The 15,564-nt window shown below is 41.4% G+C and overlaps 7 protein-coding genes across 7 annotated transcripts; 4 read left to right on the top strand and 3 right to left on the bottom strand.

Annotated features, from left to right (window-relative positions):
* Positions 1-1,559: 1,559 nt before the first annotated feature.
* On the bottom strand, positions 1,560-3,221 carry TDEL0A08060 (uncharacterized protein; the record flags this gene model as incomplete). The annotated part of the gene is made up of 1 exon (XM_003679301.1): positions 1,560-3,221. One exon carries the CDS (start codon positions 3,219-3,221, stop codon positions 1,560-1,562), a length of 1,662 nt encoding a protein of 553 aa, XP_003679349.1.
* A 718-nt stretch (positions 3,222-3,939) lies between these two features.
* On the top strand, positions 3,940-4,680 carry TDEL0A08050 (uncharacterized protein; the record flags this gene model as incomplete). The annotated part of the gene is made up of 1 exon (XM_003679300.1): positions 3,940-4,680. One exon carries the CDS (start codon positions 3,940-3,942, stop codon positions 4,678-4,680), a length of 741 nt encoding a protein of 246 aa, XP_003679348.1.
* Positions 4,681-4,789: 109 nt separating this feature from the next.
* TDEL0A08040 (uncharacterized protein) lies at positions 4,790-5,500 on the top strand (the record flags this gene model as incomplete). The annotated part of the gene is made up of 1 exon (XM_003679299.1): positions 4,790-5,500. The coding sequence occupies one exon, from the start codon at positions 4,790-4,792 to the stop codon at positions 5,498-5,500; it is 711 nt and encodes a 236-aa protein (XP_003679347.1).
* A 1,899-nt stretch (positions 5,501-7,399) lies between these two features.
* On the bottom strand, positions 7,400-8,944 carry TDEL0A08030 (uncharacterized protein; the record flags this gene model as incomplete). Its single annotated transcript, XM_003679298.1, has 1 exon — positions 7,400-8,944. One exon carries the CDS (start codon positions 8,942-8,944, stop codon positions 7,400-7,402), a length of 1,545 nt encoding a protein of 514 aa, XP_003679346.1.
* Positions 8,945-10,642: 1,698 nt separating this feature from the next.
* TDEL0A08020 (FAD-binding oxidoreductase) lies at positions 10,643-12,133 on the top strand (the record flags this gene model as incomplete). The annotated part of the gene is made up of 1 exon (XM_003679297.1): positions 10,643-12,133. The coding sequence occupies one exon, from the start codon at positions 10,643-10,645 to the stop codon at positions 12,131-12,133; it is 1,491 nt and encodes a 496-aa protein (XP_003679345.1).
* A 732-nt stretch (positions 12,134-12,865) lies between these two features.
* On the top strand, positions 12,866-14,086 carry TDEL0A08010 (lactate 2-monooxygenase; the record flags this gene model as incomplete). The annotated part of the gene is made up of 1 exon (XM_003679296.1): positions 12,866-14,086. The coding sequence occupies one exon, from the start codon at positions 12,866-12,868 to the stop codon at positions 14,084-14,086; it is 1,221 nt and encodes a 406-aa protein (XP_003679344.1).
* A 266-nt stretch (positions 14,087-14,352) lies between these two features.
* Positions 14,353-15,312, bottom strand: TDEL0A08000 (aldo/keto reductase family protein; the record flags this gene model as incomplete). The annotated part of the gene is made up of 1 exon (XM_003679295.1): positions 14,353-15,312. One exon carries the CDS (start codon positions 15,310-15,312, stop codon positions 14,353-14,355), a length of 960 nt encoding a protein of 319 aa, XP_003679343.1.
* Positions 15,313-15,564: the final 252 nt, after the last annotated feature.

The following is a 15,564-nucleotide window of genomic DNA, read 5'->3' as shown; positions in this document are numbered from 1 at the left end:
TCTGGCATGAAGCGCATGCGATTAAGTGGCTTGGCTTATTTATAACTCTCTTTGGAACGAAGTATTTTTTTTCTTTTAGTTTGTGTAACTGCTATTAGGGGCGAGAATGCTTTAACCTTACAAAAAGGAAACGATGCGCGATGAACTATGTTGAGCAGTGTAAACAGTCCTATCCGTTAAACTGATCAAGTGCTAGGGCTGCGATTCACATACTTATGATTTGAGTAGACAGCAGACTCGGCACAGAGTTTTTTGAACTTGTTTCGAAAAATCTCATTTTTCTTCTGTGAAACGAGGAGTTCAGACTGATCTGTGAAAAGGGTTCACTCAAGATGTTTTTGCAACAGCAGCTCCAGGATACTCATGAGTGCCATGTCAATATCAAATTTCTTTACTAAGTCGGTGAACAGATGAATGCACTAGCTGCTTGCCTATTCGCTTATTATCGAGTTATCGAACAGGATTTCCCTTAAAACATTCCCTTAGGCGTGATAGCATTGAATAGTTAGTGCTCTCAGTGTACGACTTGAGTCAATCTCACCAACTTTGAATTTCTGCATCCTGGAACGAACTTGAAAAATCTACTTCTTGGTGAGGACGTCCCAAAGAAGAAGTCAAGCCGAGAAGACCCAGTGGTACCAACCACATCACGTGCTTCTCCCTTTGAGCTTCTTTTTGAGTCACTATATCTGAATTAGCTATTACTCAGCTCGTACGATACATGTCACGGTTGCTATAACAAGACAAAGAAAATTAGTCCCTGTACGATGAGCTGAGGCAATTAATAGGACACACTTCAAATCGGCGCTTTCAAGGCGCGCCATTACATATTCACACGCTTTATAAACATTGACGAATCGTCACGAACCTTTGAAATGCTAAAAATAGTTGACTTTTGGCCTCTTACAAGATATAGAGCCAAACGAGCAGCCTTTAAGTTAGCAGCCTCTTGCCAGTGCTCTAGCTTTGTCTGGTACGGACTTCATCGTCATTTTTTTGGAAAGCTTCAGTAATGCATTTTGAATATTGTAAAAGCAGAATACGAGACAATGGGATTAAAGCTTAGTATGAAGACTCCGAAAACTAATGAGTAGCTTTCAAATTGTATTTGTGGGGCAAGGTCCGGCTTGACACATGATATATCTTATGAGAATATAGAATATTCCGAATTTTTTTTGATGAAAGGTTAAAGTAGAATGTTTCCATCTAAGTGGAAAAGAGTCTCTCAAACCCATTACAACGATTTACTGATGTATTAGTAAAAGCAATGATTCAATTCTATCGAATTTTGTCGTTCTATATCTCTTCCACACCCCTCGGTAGTCCTTTAGGTATGTCGTCTTAAAATTAGCGACTGCTCAGGTATAGCTTATTACTATCAGTTATTTTTAAATATGGTATTTCAAAATGTCCATAGATATACTACGGATGAAATCCTTTATTATGAACAGATCAGATTCGATTGTAGAAGTTAACTTTCGGCTTGTTCCCTTTACTTCTCTCGATTTAAACCGATGATTTATTTGCGTTTCTAATAATTTTTGTGCGTCATTACAGAATCACAAACTTTTGTTCCAATAAGTGTCGGTACCCAACAACTTAGCTACCACTTTCATTATTGCTACACACTTTTCCTCTTGAAGCTTCTTGCAAACAATTTGGACAGCCGCAGCGCCTCCATTAATTTTTTCAGCTTCAAATGAATCGTAAGTGGCCTGGTCTTTTACATTGCGAGGTGTGTAAGATTTATCCTGAACGTCGACGGCCTTATCTGCCCTTGTAACTGGAATTACCCCTGCAGACCAATCTAAAGCATTGAAAACTGCGGTGTAGCCAATGTAACAGAATTTTCCGACCTCAACTCCAGAGTAAGGGCTGACTGGCATAATAATTGCGTCAATGGCTCTTCCAGATGAGGTTTGGTAGGCAGTAGAATTCCACCTTTCTAAATATTCTTTACAGAGCTTTGTGCGCTCCACTTGAAGATCCCATAACTCTGCTACACCCATATTCTTCGCAGTTTCGTACATTTTCATATATTCAAAGAAAGGTTCACCTGTTAAACCCGCATACTCTTTACAATGTTTACCACCATCACTCAAAAAGAACTCCCCAACTATGGCCGTTAGGCGTTCATGATTCAAAGGTTCCCACTCGATCACTTCATGGCCAGCCTTCTTCAGGCTCGCTATAGTTGTATCGATTGCTCTAGAAATTGCTGGGTATGGCTTTACCACGCCATCATCCTTCAAAACACCAAAGACCAATTTTTCGGGGAGCTCAGTATCCCTCCAGGGGATCTCTAGACATTTTGGGTCATGCAACCAGGGTTTGCCTTCATTGACCAGCGTCTTGCAGTATAATTCCAAATTTGATAAGGTTGTAGAGATCGGTCCGTTGACACTAGCTACAGATTCCAGGCCTGGAAGTCCAGAGCGGCTTCCAAGTGTTGGAAACCTGCCGGAAGAAGGTCTCAGGGTGAATAGGTTCTGCAAAGCCGCAGGAATTCTTAGCGAGCCACCAATATCAGAGCCTATACCACAGTATATACGCCCCAAAAGTGCTCCAAGAGCACATTCGCCGCCTGAGCTACCGCCGCTACTCAAGTCTCTGTTGAATGGGCTAACCGTCTCTCCATATATGTGGTTGATTGAGTCGGGCATCATCATTGCTACAGGTACGTTGGTTTTAAAGGAGAAAACCGCCCCCATGTCTCTTAACATAGACACAAGACACGAATCTTCTTCAAATTCAACCGGATTGAAGCTGAAGCCAACAAACCCAATGGTTGTCGCTTGTCCCTTCACGTTTAAATTATCCTTGAGAGATATAGGAATACCATGGAATGCCCCTACCAGCTCTCCAGTTCTGGCATAGATGTCATCCAATTCCTTTGCTCTTGCTAGTCCTTCCTCGAAAAAAACCTCACTTAAGCAGTTCACCAGTTGATGAGCAATCGATGCACGGTGACAGAAGGCCGATGTTACATCGTAGGCTGTCCAGGTCTTGGACTTAATATGTTTCGCTAAAGTGGGAAAGTCACTTTCTGTTATCTCAATCTCTTTGGCACTGAGAAACCCTGAAGAAACCGGCCAATTTAGCACGTCTTTAACTCCTGTTCCAGGGAGCTGATCAGCCTTGAGAAGCCATTCCTTAATGAATTTGGAATCTCTGGCTGCTCTCTTCTCCTTGGCTATATCTAAGTAGCTTTGTTTTGTCATTATGCACCTTTGTTGAGTTTATATTTTATCTGTGTTCTGCAATAGCTACAAGGACATATTGATCTAAAATAGTTCCTATCTGTGTGTGTCTGCGTGTATATATAGGAAATAGAAGAGATGTCTTTTAATGGATCTCGCGGCCTTCGAATCTAATCTAACGGGGAGCGAAGGCCGAAAATCAGCGAGATAGGTGTCTTGGCAACTTGACAACCCCCTCTATCACAGAATTGGTCATCGCCACATAATCGATTGGGTCGAATTTAGTTCTTTCTGTGCTTGACTCACGCGTCGCTCATCGGTGTAGATAATCTTATCTTAAGAATTTCGGGCTTTGGAAGATAGTCAAAATCTTTCGGGGTTCGAAACACGTCATAATATACTGCAGAGCCTCTCTAAACGTGATCAAAAATATGTTATCTTTTGTTTGTAAGGCCTATGGAAAATAGTTAGCTTTGAGTGTGGGTAGTAGATATCGAGTAGTTTCGAGTCTTTACCCCAGGGAGGCGGTTAGCGAGCCAAGATATCGCAATGTACTGAAGATTCATTTTGTCTTTCAAGATAGATAAGAAAGCACATTGTTGATTTGATTAATCAGATCGAAAGCCTGACAATGAAAATATATAATGATAGTCCATTCACCCTCTGAGAGGAGCTTAGTTGTTGTGCTGACGATTTTGATCTTACTATACAAAAACCACGGAAAGAAGCCATCAGAGAAATGTCTTCAGATTGTCTAGAAGTAGAACAAAAAGATTCGAAATGTTATTCGGACTCTCCAAGAGCCCAATTCTCTTCGTTATCATGGCCTGCACGGATTAAGGCTGTATTCTGGGGTAATCCTCCCGAAGATATGGCCGAGAGGAAGCTGCTTTTGAAGATCGATTTACTAGTTATGTCTTTTGTGTGTTTGAACTATTGGATCAACTACGTTGATAGATCGAATATAGCAAATGCTTACATTTCGGGGATGAAGGAAGATTTGAATATGACAGGCGATGACTTCAACGTCATCAACACGGTTTTTTACGTGGGATATATTGTGTCTATGGTTCCTAACAACATTATGTTGTTGAAGGTTCCACCCCGCTACTGGCTTTCCTTCTGTTGTTTTGCTTGGGCGATGCTTACGTTGGGTTTCTATAAAGTTACCTCGTATAAGCAAATGTGTGTTATCAGGTTTTTTCAAGCATGCTTTGAAAGCTCGACATTTGCAGGAACTCACCTTATTTTGGGATCTTGGTATAAGGAGCATGAGATCAACACAAGGAGTGCGACATTTACAAGCAGTGGTCTGATTGGCATAATATTTTCAGGATTTATGCAAGGAGCAATCTACACCTCCATGGATGGCAAGAGAGGATTAGCAGGATGGAGATGGCTTTTCATCATTGATTTTCTAATAACTCTCCCAATCTGTTTTATGGCCTTTTATGCTTTCCTGGCAGTCCAGACAATATGAAAGCTTCATTTTTCTTTTCAGAAGAAGAGCTGATTATGGCTAAAGCAAGGCTACCGCCCAGAAAAGAGACCAAATTAGATTTATCGGTATTCAAAAGAGTGATTGGGAGATGGCATTGGTGGCTAATTTTCTCTATTGTGGGTTTTTGGCGGGGAAAAATGAATCTTTCGCAACAAATTCTCTTTTTGCTCTTTGGCTAAAGTACAATAAATTTACTGTTCAACAAAGCAACCATTATCCAATGGGAATAGCTGCTGTTGGAGTCTTAGCCACGTTTACTGCTGCACTATACGTTGATCGTACAGGTGGAAAGAGACATTGGCAAATTGGTATACTGATAAGCTTGATATTGCTTGTTGTCTCAATCATGACTTTGGCGGCGCCATTAAAGAACAACGTCTTCTTTGTAGCTCAATACTTATCTGGTGCTTCATACGCCGGGCAAGCAATCTTCTTCGCCTGGGCAAATACTGTGTGCCGGAATGATATCGAGGAGAGAGCTATAGTGCTAGCGTCCATGAACATGTTCTCAGGTGCGATTAATGCTTGGTGGTCGATAGTGTTCTATCCTGCCACAACCGTACCAAAGTTTAAAAGGGGTTGCTACGCAATGATTGGTACCACGATTGCAACAGCCGTGGTTACAGCACTGATTGTTTACTTGCAGAAAAGAGAAGCCAGGTCCCATACAGTTGGTCCTGATAAGTTCTTACAAGGTGGTACTGTGACAGTCATAGATGGAGAAGCCTTGGAAGAGAACTCACTCAAAGTCAGTGTAAAAAAATCCGCTAGTGACAAGTTGCACTTTATCGCAGATTAGGATAATTTTTATACATAATTGCGGAAAGAGTAGAAATTACATAGTTGAAATAACAAGAGCCTAATAACTGGGATTTTATCATCAAACGATTTCTACTTTTAAACGAACGTTTTTCTAGGCTTTCAAGTTCTAGAGAACATGAGCAAGATGCAGCGGCAGCAGTACATTCGGCAACCGTAAGATATCCTATCATACATGACATGCCAGCAAAGCCTGAGCCTTGATGTATTGCTGCCGATAGGTATCGCGCTACGCCATAATATGTTAAGCATCCTTAAAATGAGTTTTTTCGTTCAGGAGAGGTTCGATCTTGAGTTCAGCCAGACGGCTGAATAATTAGCACTCTCGGAGAATAAAGAATTGAGGAAAAGTTCAGAGTAAAAGGTACTTTACTACTGTTCGTATGTTTCAACAGATAAAAATGCTGGTACTACCGTTTTTGTAGTACTTTGAGCTCTATGACAAGCAGTGACCGGAATCGACATGCCTTTGCAATTGGGCTCTCTTGTAACTCTGCTTTTAATGATCATTTGAGGCAAAAAGGCTACACTATCCGCTTAGATATGTGTTTGAAACTTTCTCCGAGATATCGTTCTCGGCAGTGGAACCATGGTATATATCTCAAATCTGCTGATGCATTCCGGGGATATATCTGGTAATATGGATGTGTGACCATCTTGGAATAAAAGTTGGGAGTTAGCACTTGGCCATGATTTTAGTCGATCAACGCTGTGATTTTTACTCCAATAAGCACCATCCGCGCAAGTGGCAGGAACAAAGGAAAACATGAATAGTTTCCGGTACTTCGATTAATGACTAAGGTCGCCCGTATCATACAACCCAACTTCTAGATAACAATGGTATCTTAGTACCTTTGGTAATTCAACCGATCATACCAAGGAACTTCAGACATATGGGCAATGGCGCGCATCTGCCTGACGTTCTTCGAGATGAACATTAAATATAAAATGGTGATACTTCCCAGTACTTTAGAAGTTGAGATGCAACCGCCTTTGATTTCATGACCGTTTATAATCCTCACCTAAAAGTGGATTCTACCGCAAACTTTTCCGTACGGTACCGAGAGATTTGTGCATGTCCCCCATTCACTGTATTTTGCACCTTTAAGTGGAAGTGAGTCCTCGATCATTGGCCATAGTACCGGGCTTTACTGCAATGAAAAAAGGCCTGTATCATTTCATCAAAAAAGTTCACCCCTATAGAAATGGCATACAGTAACGGTACTTCATCCATCACTACTATCCCATGTACACGCAAGAGACCATCTTTGCAGCTAATAAGCGGTGCACGTCTCGCACTTTGAAAACTACCATGCACCAACTCTAGCGCTGGCTGAAGAATTGAAGCAATTTCATAACCGTCCAAGACACAATCAACTGAACTGAAGAAGACGGTGGAATCCACTTACATCAATTATGCCAATTAGGTGGATATTAGTGAAACGCACTATTAGTCAAACGCCTCATGGTAAAGTCAAAAATTCAAAATAATACACAATAATAAGCCCTTTCTTAACCAATAATTCTAATGTAATGAATATGGTAACAGCTACCGATGTTCAACCATTCTTCCTAGGCATATATCCGCCCTCAACACCAACAAAACTGCGACTTGCAAAGGACCTTCAATCAAAGATGTTGTACTTGGTCAAACAGTCATCCGAGATCACATAAAGGCAAGATTTATGTGATTCAGATAGAACCTTTTTGGGTAGACCGCTATGCATGATGAGCTTGTTCGAACAAATTTTGGGCGAGGGTGGATATACTTAACAGATGCACGAGTCACTCATGTCCACACATGTAGCGACTCATTAGTGTAAGACGGGATGTTTCTTTAATCGAGTTCTTTTTAGTTTCTTGCAAACTTTTTCAGTTGTTAGATCATTTGCTTCTTTTCAAAAGTTATTTCTTCTGGTTTCACCCATTTTGTTTTATAATACAGCTTGTATCCTAATACCAGTAAAACGTTTGCAAAAATACCAATGTAACTGGTGATGAATAATTTATAATTGAACTTCAGAATGAAAGCACTATAGCCATTGAAAAAAGTGATTACACTAACAAAGAATAGTGCGATGTATGCCGCGTAAGGTTGGAACGGCATACGAAATGGAATCTCATCCAACCTTACTCCATGTGATTTGACTACCCTATCGTAGTGAATGTAGGCAACTAAGATGTAAAACCAATTAAGGATACCAAACACTGAAACAGTACTGGTGATGTAGCCAAAAACAGTAGCTGCCGACTTCTTAGTGTTCATGTAGGCTAGAAATCCCAACAATGATCCCACAACACATCCGACCATCGGTATCTTATGTTTGTTGAGACGCAAAAAGATCTTTGGTGCTGCTCCATCTTTGGCAAGTCCATAAAGTTGCCTAGAACAGATATAAATGTCGGTGTAAGCTGAACTAGTGATGAACACCAACAAAAAAGCATTGACAAAACTGGGTAGGACTTTGATGCCACTGGTACTAATTGCAATGACAAAAGGGGAAGCGTTGGCATCAGTACTATGGGCGTGAACCAACTTTGCATTATGTGGCGAAACAGCTAGCCCTAAGACGAAAACACCAAAGATGTAAAACACACATATTCGAATTATGACGTTTCTGGAAGCCTTAGGGATCGTTTTTCGAGGATTAGCAGTTTCCCCATAAATTATACCTATCATTTCAGAACCCATAAAGCCAAAAATAGACTGAATTACACAAGCCCACCATCCTAGGAATTTGCCTGTGTTCCCTTTCACCAAATAGGGCAGAAAGCCACTTTCACGCCAGTAACGAAATCCTATCGTAGTGTGATCAGGTCCACCACCGCAAGTTATCACGAGGCATACAATAAAAATGAGTAGCAGTATTGTCAATTTCGCAACTGTCATGAAGGCCTCGAGCTTTCCAAAGTATCGGACGGCAAGAAAATTAACCACAAACGCATTCGCATAAAGGACAGTCACCCATACCGCCACGTTAATATCAGGTCGCCAGTATCCAATAACGAGTCCAAAGGCGGTCAAGTTGGCACTCAGTACAATAGCGTATTTTAGAAAGTAGTTCCATCCAGCAGCAAACCCAAAAGCAGGATCGACATATTTTGTCAGATATCCACTAAATCCTCGATCCATAGGGTGGAAGGCCGCCATCTCGCTGAGGGAGAATATGACTACAGCCAAAATAGAGCCTGTGAACAGATATGCAAGAAAAATGCTTATTGGACCTCCTCTTGCCAAAGCCGTACCACTACCAATGATAAGACCAGTCCCTACCGCACTCCCGAGTGTCAGGAGGGATACAACTCCGGGGCTTAATTCTCTCGAAAGGGTCGCTTCATTGGTTGAACCGCCCTCGTCTCTGCTCGAAGCGCTATCACTCAAAGTAGGCTCTACCACGGTGACGGTGTTCTTTATTTCAAACATTTTAGACCTGGACGCTCTTAGTAAACCTTCCAGTAAACATATTTGTTTCTAAAGTTCGCCAGCTAGCCATATTAGCGGGTTTTTAAACTGCTCGTTCTCCAGAGAATGATTTGATTCAGCATCCGGTTCTTGCTTGATAGCCACAGCTTGCAACAAATAAAGACAATCTGGGTCTCAAGGTTTATGTCCATTGAAGGACACAAACTTTAATAGATGCGGCGTACGGCACTGAAAAGTCAAAGTCACACTGACTTTTCTCATAGCTTGATTACCATGTTCACCGACAGAAAAATGCGTCCTGTTGTCCGGAGCTTCAAGATCCAATCATGCAGTGATCCTGTAAATATAGTGATTGGCGATCTATGCAGTGGAAGGTGTCTTGAATTGCTCAACATCGGCCTTTCATGGTCATACTTCAAATAATAATTTCGAGTACTTGCCTTTCTCGTATGAGAGTGAAAAAATCCATGGCATCCAATTGAAGCTAAGCATGCGAGCTTGGATCAGAAATTTCTGCAATTTCACGTAGATGTCGATACAGATCATTCAATGCTATGCGGCTACAGCACTCCCTCGACAGCCATTTCAGAACCATACTGAAGGTTTTAAAAGTCTAGTTGTTAAACATTGTGTTCATCAACTGATTCTTCTCTAGATTTCCACCTGCAAAATCCAGAGTTCCAAGTGCGACGTGAATTTAGCAAGGCATCTGGTGCAAATGAGCGCAGTCTTCTGCAGGCACCAACCTCTGCAAGCATTAGCTCCTATATCTTGGACATAACTCAAGTGTTTAAAAGACCGCAAGTTCAACTGAATTTATAAAAGGATTCTCGGGGATGTTAAGTCGCACCAGCTAGCAGCTCGCTATCTTGTCTTCATATAAATCTCAAGTTTGTATCGGCAACCAATGTTACTTGAGTTTGCTATGATTTCGCCCTCATTCGATATGGCTCTATTGTTTCCGAAGGCAGTTCAGATTAGCATACCACGAATGCCTGTGACCTCGCTTTCAGCTATTGTTGGAAGGGTGGGTCATGATTGCAACCTGGTGGACTTAATCTGGAGTTACCAAAGAGCACGAATAGGCACGGGCTTTTACTTTAGTACTTCTTGTCTACTCTTCAGTCTCCACATTCAAGGACCATAAAAAATGGCATCACGTAAAATGCAACAAGCAGAACTAAACATAACTAGGCCATGTAATGGCGCTTAGACTCAAAATCACCGACTTGTTGGGTTTTAATCGTCGAAGAGGTCAAGTTCAGTAACGATGAGAATTTACGAAATCATTGTCAATTATCTAGACAAATTGTACCGGAGGAATATGATGTCCAAGCCGAACGCATTGTATTGTTCCCGCCTCGCAAAGCCATGCATGCAGCCGCCGAAGGATAATTCAGCTTGGAGGATAATAAGGCTACGCTTCTGAGATTAGGATTATGATTAAGTTGAATTCGCATCATTGAAGCCAACTACAGTTTTTAGTCTTCTTAAACCGTTGACCTTTTTGTTGAACGAGTAATTCACCTTATCATTTGTCGGCCAGTTTGTTGACAGCTTGCGCGTTATCTTTAAAAGGTCACAGTGACCTACTACGAGAAAACGAAGCGATACTATTTTGCATATATTTGAAAGCACAATTTGTCAATTGCTTGAGAAGCTACGTTACACAGCAACAAGAGTTAGTTTGCAGGCAGCATGACTGTTGCACCTCTCGTTACCAGATTGACTGCTGAAGCCTACCCAAAGGTTAAGAAAAATCCTGATTATAAAGTTCCAGATTCAGCAGATGTCGAGTATTTTCGGTCGTTTTTATCTGAGGATGAGATGATACAATCAAAGATTTCCGAAGAGCTCATTAATTTCAACCAAGATTGGAGGAAAGAATATAGAGGCCAATCTAATCTAGTTCTTCTGCCAAATTCCACTGAAAAAGTTTCCAAAATATTAAAATACTGTAATGATAACAAGTTAGCAGTAGTACCACAAGGTGGGAATACGTGTTTAGTTGGGGCATCCGTTCCTGTATTCGACGAAATTGTCCTTTCTTTGAGCAACATGAACAAAGTCCGAGATTTCGATCCTGTCAGTGGAACTTTCAAGTGTGATGCAGGTGTCATTATGCGTGATGCACATCAATTTTTGAACGAGCACGATCATATCTTTCCTTTAGACTTGCCTTCCAGAAACAAATGCCAAGTGGGTGGTGTTGTTTCGACAAACGCCGGAGGTTTGAACTTACTAAGATATGGATCTCTGCATGGTAATGTCTTGGGTCTGGAAGTTGTCCTTCCTAATGGCCAAATAGTTAGTAGTATCAATTCTTTGAGGAAGAACAATACTGGGTATGACCTAAAACAATTATTCATTGGCGCAGAGGGCACTATTGGTGTCATCACTGGTGTATCCATTCTTGCAGCGGCTAAACCCAAAGCCTTGAATGCAGTTTTTATTGGTATTGACAATTTCGATACCGCTCAGGAGCTATTTGTTAAAGCCAAAGGTGAGCTATCGGAGATTCTATCCGCCTTTGAATTTATGGACCGTGGCTCCATCGAGCATACAATCGAATATTTGAAAGGTTACGAATTTCCTTTGACCAAGCAGCATGAGTTTTACCTCTTGGTTGAAACTTCAGGCTCCAATCATGAGCACGATTACCAAAAGCTGAGTTCCTATCTTTCAAGTGCTTTAAAGTCCAATTTAGCGACTGAAGGAGCGATAGCTAAGGATAGAGCTGAATATGATAGAATTTGGACTTGGAGAAAATCTGTACCAGCCGCTTGCAATTCAGGTATTGCCCAATATCAGTTTGATGTATCCCTTCCTTTGAAAGATTTATACACTGTGCCTGAAGCAGTGATTAAGAGGTTGAAAGAATCTAATTTGGTGAGCAATGCACCTGAACCGATCATCGATTGTGTTAGTTTTGGTCACGTAGGAGATGGTAACATTCATTTATGCATCGCTAAAACAGAATATGCAAGATCAATTGAAGATACACTAGAGCGCTTTGTGTATGAATACCTTGCATCAAAGGAAGGTTCCATCAGTGCCGAGCATGGTATTGGCTTTCACAAGAAAGGTTGTTTACATTACTCCAGGAGTGATATCGAGATCAGTTTAATGAAAGACATCAAACGCCATTATGATCCAAACAGTATCCTGAATCCATACAAGTACATTTAAGATATAAATGACGATTCAATATTCGATAACTTACTGCTTATGCCATGTTTATACCTAAAGAGACATAAAATGAATTTTTATGGTCCAATTGGGCCGCTAGTACTCTAAATGTGAACCGCTATCTGTTTAGATGCAGTAAAGCGCTGTTGACTGGATGTGCAGATTTCGCAAACCCACAAGTGTCTACAACGTGGGTTCCAGATTGTAGAGTAGGAAGATCCTCTTCCCCGTTTCTACAGGGTTTTTGTTACTATACTTGATCGTCTAGCAGAACTTGATAAATTCGGCCCTTAGAAATGATCGGTTACAAAAATATAAGGTGCCAATTACGCAAAGTAGCTTAAAGGTCAATCCTTACGCGTACAACCGCTGTGCGTTGAATGCCAAGCAAAAATATCAGTTTTTTTCGTGGCATCACTAACGACTTCAAGCAATATTTTTCTTGGCAGAATCCCACGTTAAGTTTCCAGGGAAACTGTAAATACTTATGAATATGCCCACGCCAGCGACACAAACATGGATACAAGTGGATGGGACTTCAATTAGTATGGTAACAAGAGGTCTTCACGAGAGCAAAGAGACAATAAGGAAAGTGAATGGGTCAAGACTTTAAGACTAGAATCGTAGTCTTTCAAACGTATAAATTGCGCGTGAAAGGCAGTTGAAAAGATCCCAGATTATAATTCCGTTTACCAAAGCACTAAGAATTAGAAACATCAACAATTTTACATCATGGAATATCTCGAAACAACCGCTGGAAGTCCATTGCAGTATATGGCCGATGTCTACGGACATGGTCTGAAGTACGAACGTCCGCCATTCACTTTCCAAAGTAATGAGTGGGAATCTTTGGCAAGAGAACGTATGTCCAGAGAATCGCTCGGCTACGTCTGCGGAAACGCCAGTACTGGGGAAACGACTCGCAAAAACGGGGAGGCTTTTCAAAAATGGTCTATTGTGCCAAGCCGTCTAGTCAAGACTGATTCCTATCCTTCACTCCAAACGCAATTATTGGGACAAACCCTTCCAACCCCAATTGCTGTTGCGCCAGTTGGAGTTCAACGTATCTTCAATCCTGATGGTGAAATTGCAGTTGCTAAAGCCAGCGCCAGAGAAAAGGTCCCTTATATCTATAGTACAGCTGCTGCTACTTCAATGGAAGATGTTGCTAAAGCTAACGGTGACGGTGTCCGTTGGTATCAATTATACTGGCCATCCAATGAGCACAATGATTTGACTGCAAGTCTGTTGCACAGGGCTAAAGCTAACGGTTTCACTGCCTTGGTCGTGACCTTGGATACTTATAAACTTGGCTGGCGTCCAAGTGACCTGAACAATGGTTATAATCCATTTTTGCGTTCTGACAGCATTGGTACGGCTCTTGGGTTTTCAGATCCTGTCTTCAGGAGTCACTTCAAAAAGAAGCACGGTAAGGAAGTCGAAGAGGATCTACATGATGCCGCTAGCGAATGGGCTGGTTTAATTTTCCCTGGATTTAGTCACGGTTGGGAAGACATCGCTTTCTTGCGTGAAAATTGGGATGGCCCAATTGTGTTGAAAGGTATCCAAGCAGTCCAGGATGCAAAGCATGCTGCCGAAATGGGCATTGAGGGAATAGTGGTATCCAATCACGGTGGTAGGCAACAGGATGGTGGACCAGCTTCCTTGGACTGTCTTGTGAAAATAGTAAAAGCTGTTGGGGACAAAATTGACATCCTTTACGATTCCGGTATCCGCTGCGGTGCTGATATTGCCAAAGCCATGGCTATCGGGGCTAAAATGGTTTTGATCGGCAGACCATATATCTATGGTTTGGTCCTTGGTGGTGAAGAAGGTGTTGGCCATGTTTTACGTTCTCTTCTTGGCGATTTGACGATGAATTTACACCTCGCAGGTATTCAATCCGTGTCGCAAAAGGACCTCAACATGGACTGCCTAGAATACAGTGGTTGATCTAACATCGTGGTTTGTTTTTTAGAAATTATAAACTTTTCATAATATTCAAAAAGATCTGTAGATTGCCTGCAGCAGTGGTGGCCCTGGCCACTGTTAAAAAACCTGACATAATGAACTTGCTCTTATTAAAGCCATTGTTGTTATAGTGAAACGTACATATTGGTACTTAGTACTGTCGTAATTCGATACTCACATGCCAGACGAGGATAATTTACACCCCTAGGGCGCAGATATTGGCAGCATGATTCTTCAAACAAATGTGCTCATTTCATCGCCCCAGCTGCTACAACATAATTGTTTACTGGAGCTTCATCTTTGATAGATTCCCAAAGGTCGTCGATCTCTGCAACTGCCTCTTTAGGCAGAGCACCTTCTTTGAAAGCATTGAGAGTGTCTGCAACCTGCTCATGGTTCTTACCACCGATGATGACTGCATCATCATCTTTCTTACTCAAGGAAGAATGGAAGGCGATCCATCTATACGCCAAATGAGACTTCGGAATGTCATATTTCTTAGCAATGTCATCCCACTTCTCTAGACCTTTCAAAAGTTTTGGGGTATTGTATAATTTGGAGTATAGGTCTCCTATCATGGTCCCTTTTTTAAATCTTCCCGCACCTTCTTCGATCTGTTGAACCGATTTGACTAAGAAACCACCAGCTATTGGGGAGTAAGCATAAAAGGAGATTCCATATTTTCTCAAGACAGGGAATAGATCCTTCTCAATGCTGCGAGAAAATGCATTGTAGTTCCCTTGGAACACTGTGGGCAAAACATAGTTCTTGCTCTTTGCATATTCGTAGATTTTCTTCACATCATCAGGGGTGTAGTTCGACAGACCAAACTTCTTGAACTTCCCTTGCTTGTATAGCTCATTAATGGCATCAATGGTCTCTTCGATTGGGGTGATTGGGTCTGGAGCATGCAAATAATAAATCTCCACGCTATCCACTTTCAATTCATCAAAGGATTGCTTGATAGACTCGAAAATTCCATCTCTTGTCAAGGCCCCCTCCTCAAAGGAACGAGCTTTAGTATCGATAACTAAATCATCGGCGATTCCCAAGTCTCCAATTGATTTTTCACTGCCTGGATAAATTCTTGCAGTATCCCACTCAGTCACTCCATTCTCTCTTAGTAACGAATAAAGTTTCGAGAATTCGTCTTTGGGCAAAGCTGTGATTGGATATGCCCCATACACAATTTTGGGTAATTCAGCCATTCTAATTTATGTTGAAATCCTTTTGATACCGTTTTAGTAGTCAAGCTAGATTACAAATGGTAGCAAGTGGTCGCTACTTTTATATCATTTACTCCAGAAAAACTGCCATTCCAATCGACACTGGCTGACAAATGGACTTTGGCAATATGTTGAACAACGCTCGTTAGACGGATTTCATGATCCTGTGCTTACATATCAATCTAAGGATTCTTCCAGAAATGTCTGAGAATTCTGGGGGTTCGTGTTTTTCTT

This window comes from Torulaspora delbrueckii, chromosome 1 (genome assembly GCF_000243375.1).
Source record: "Torulaspora delbrueckii CBS 1146 chromosome 1, complete genome".
Classification (NCBI taxonomy): Eukaryota; Fungi; Ascomycota; class Saccharomycetes; order Saccharomycetales; family Saccharomycetaceae; genus Torulaspora; species Torulaspora delbrueckii.
Note: the sequence above shows the minus strand (reverse complement) of the source record. Positions and strands in the feature narration are given on the sequence as shown.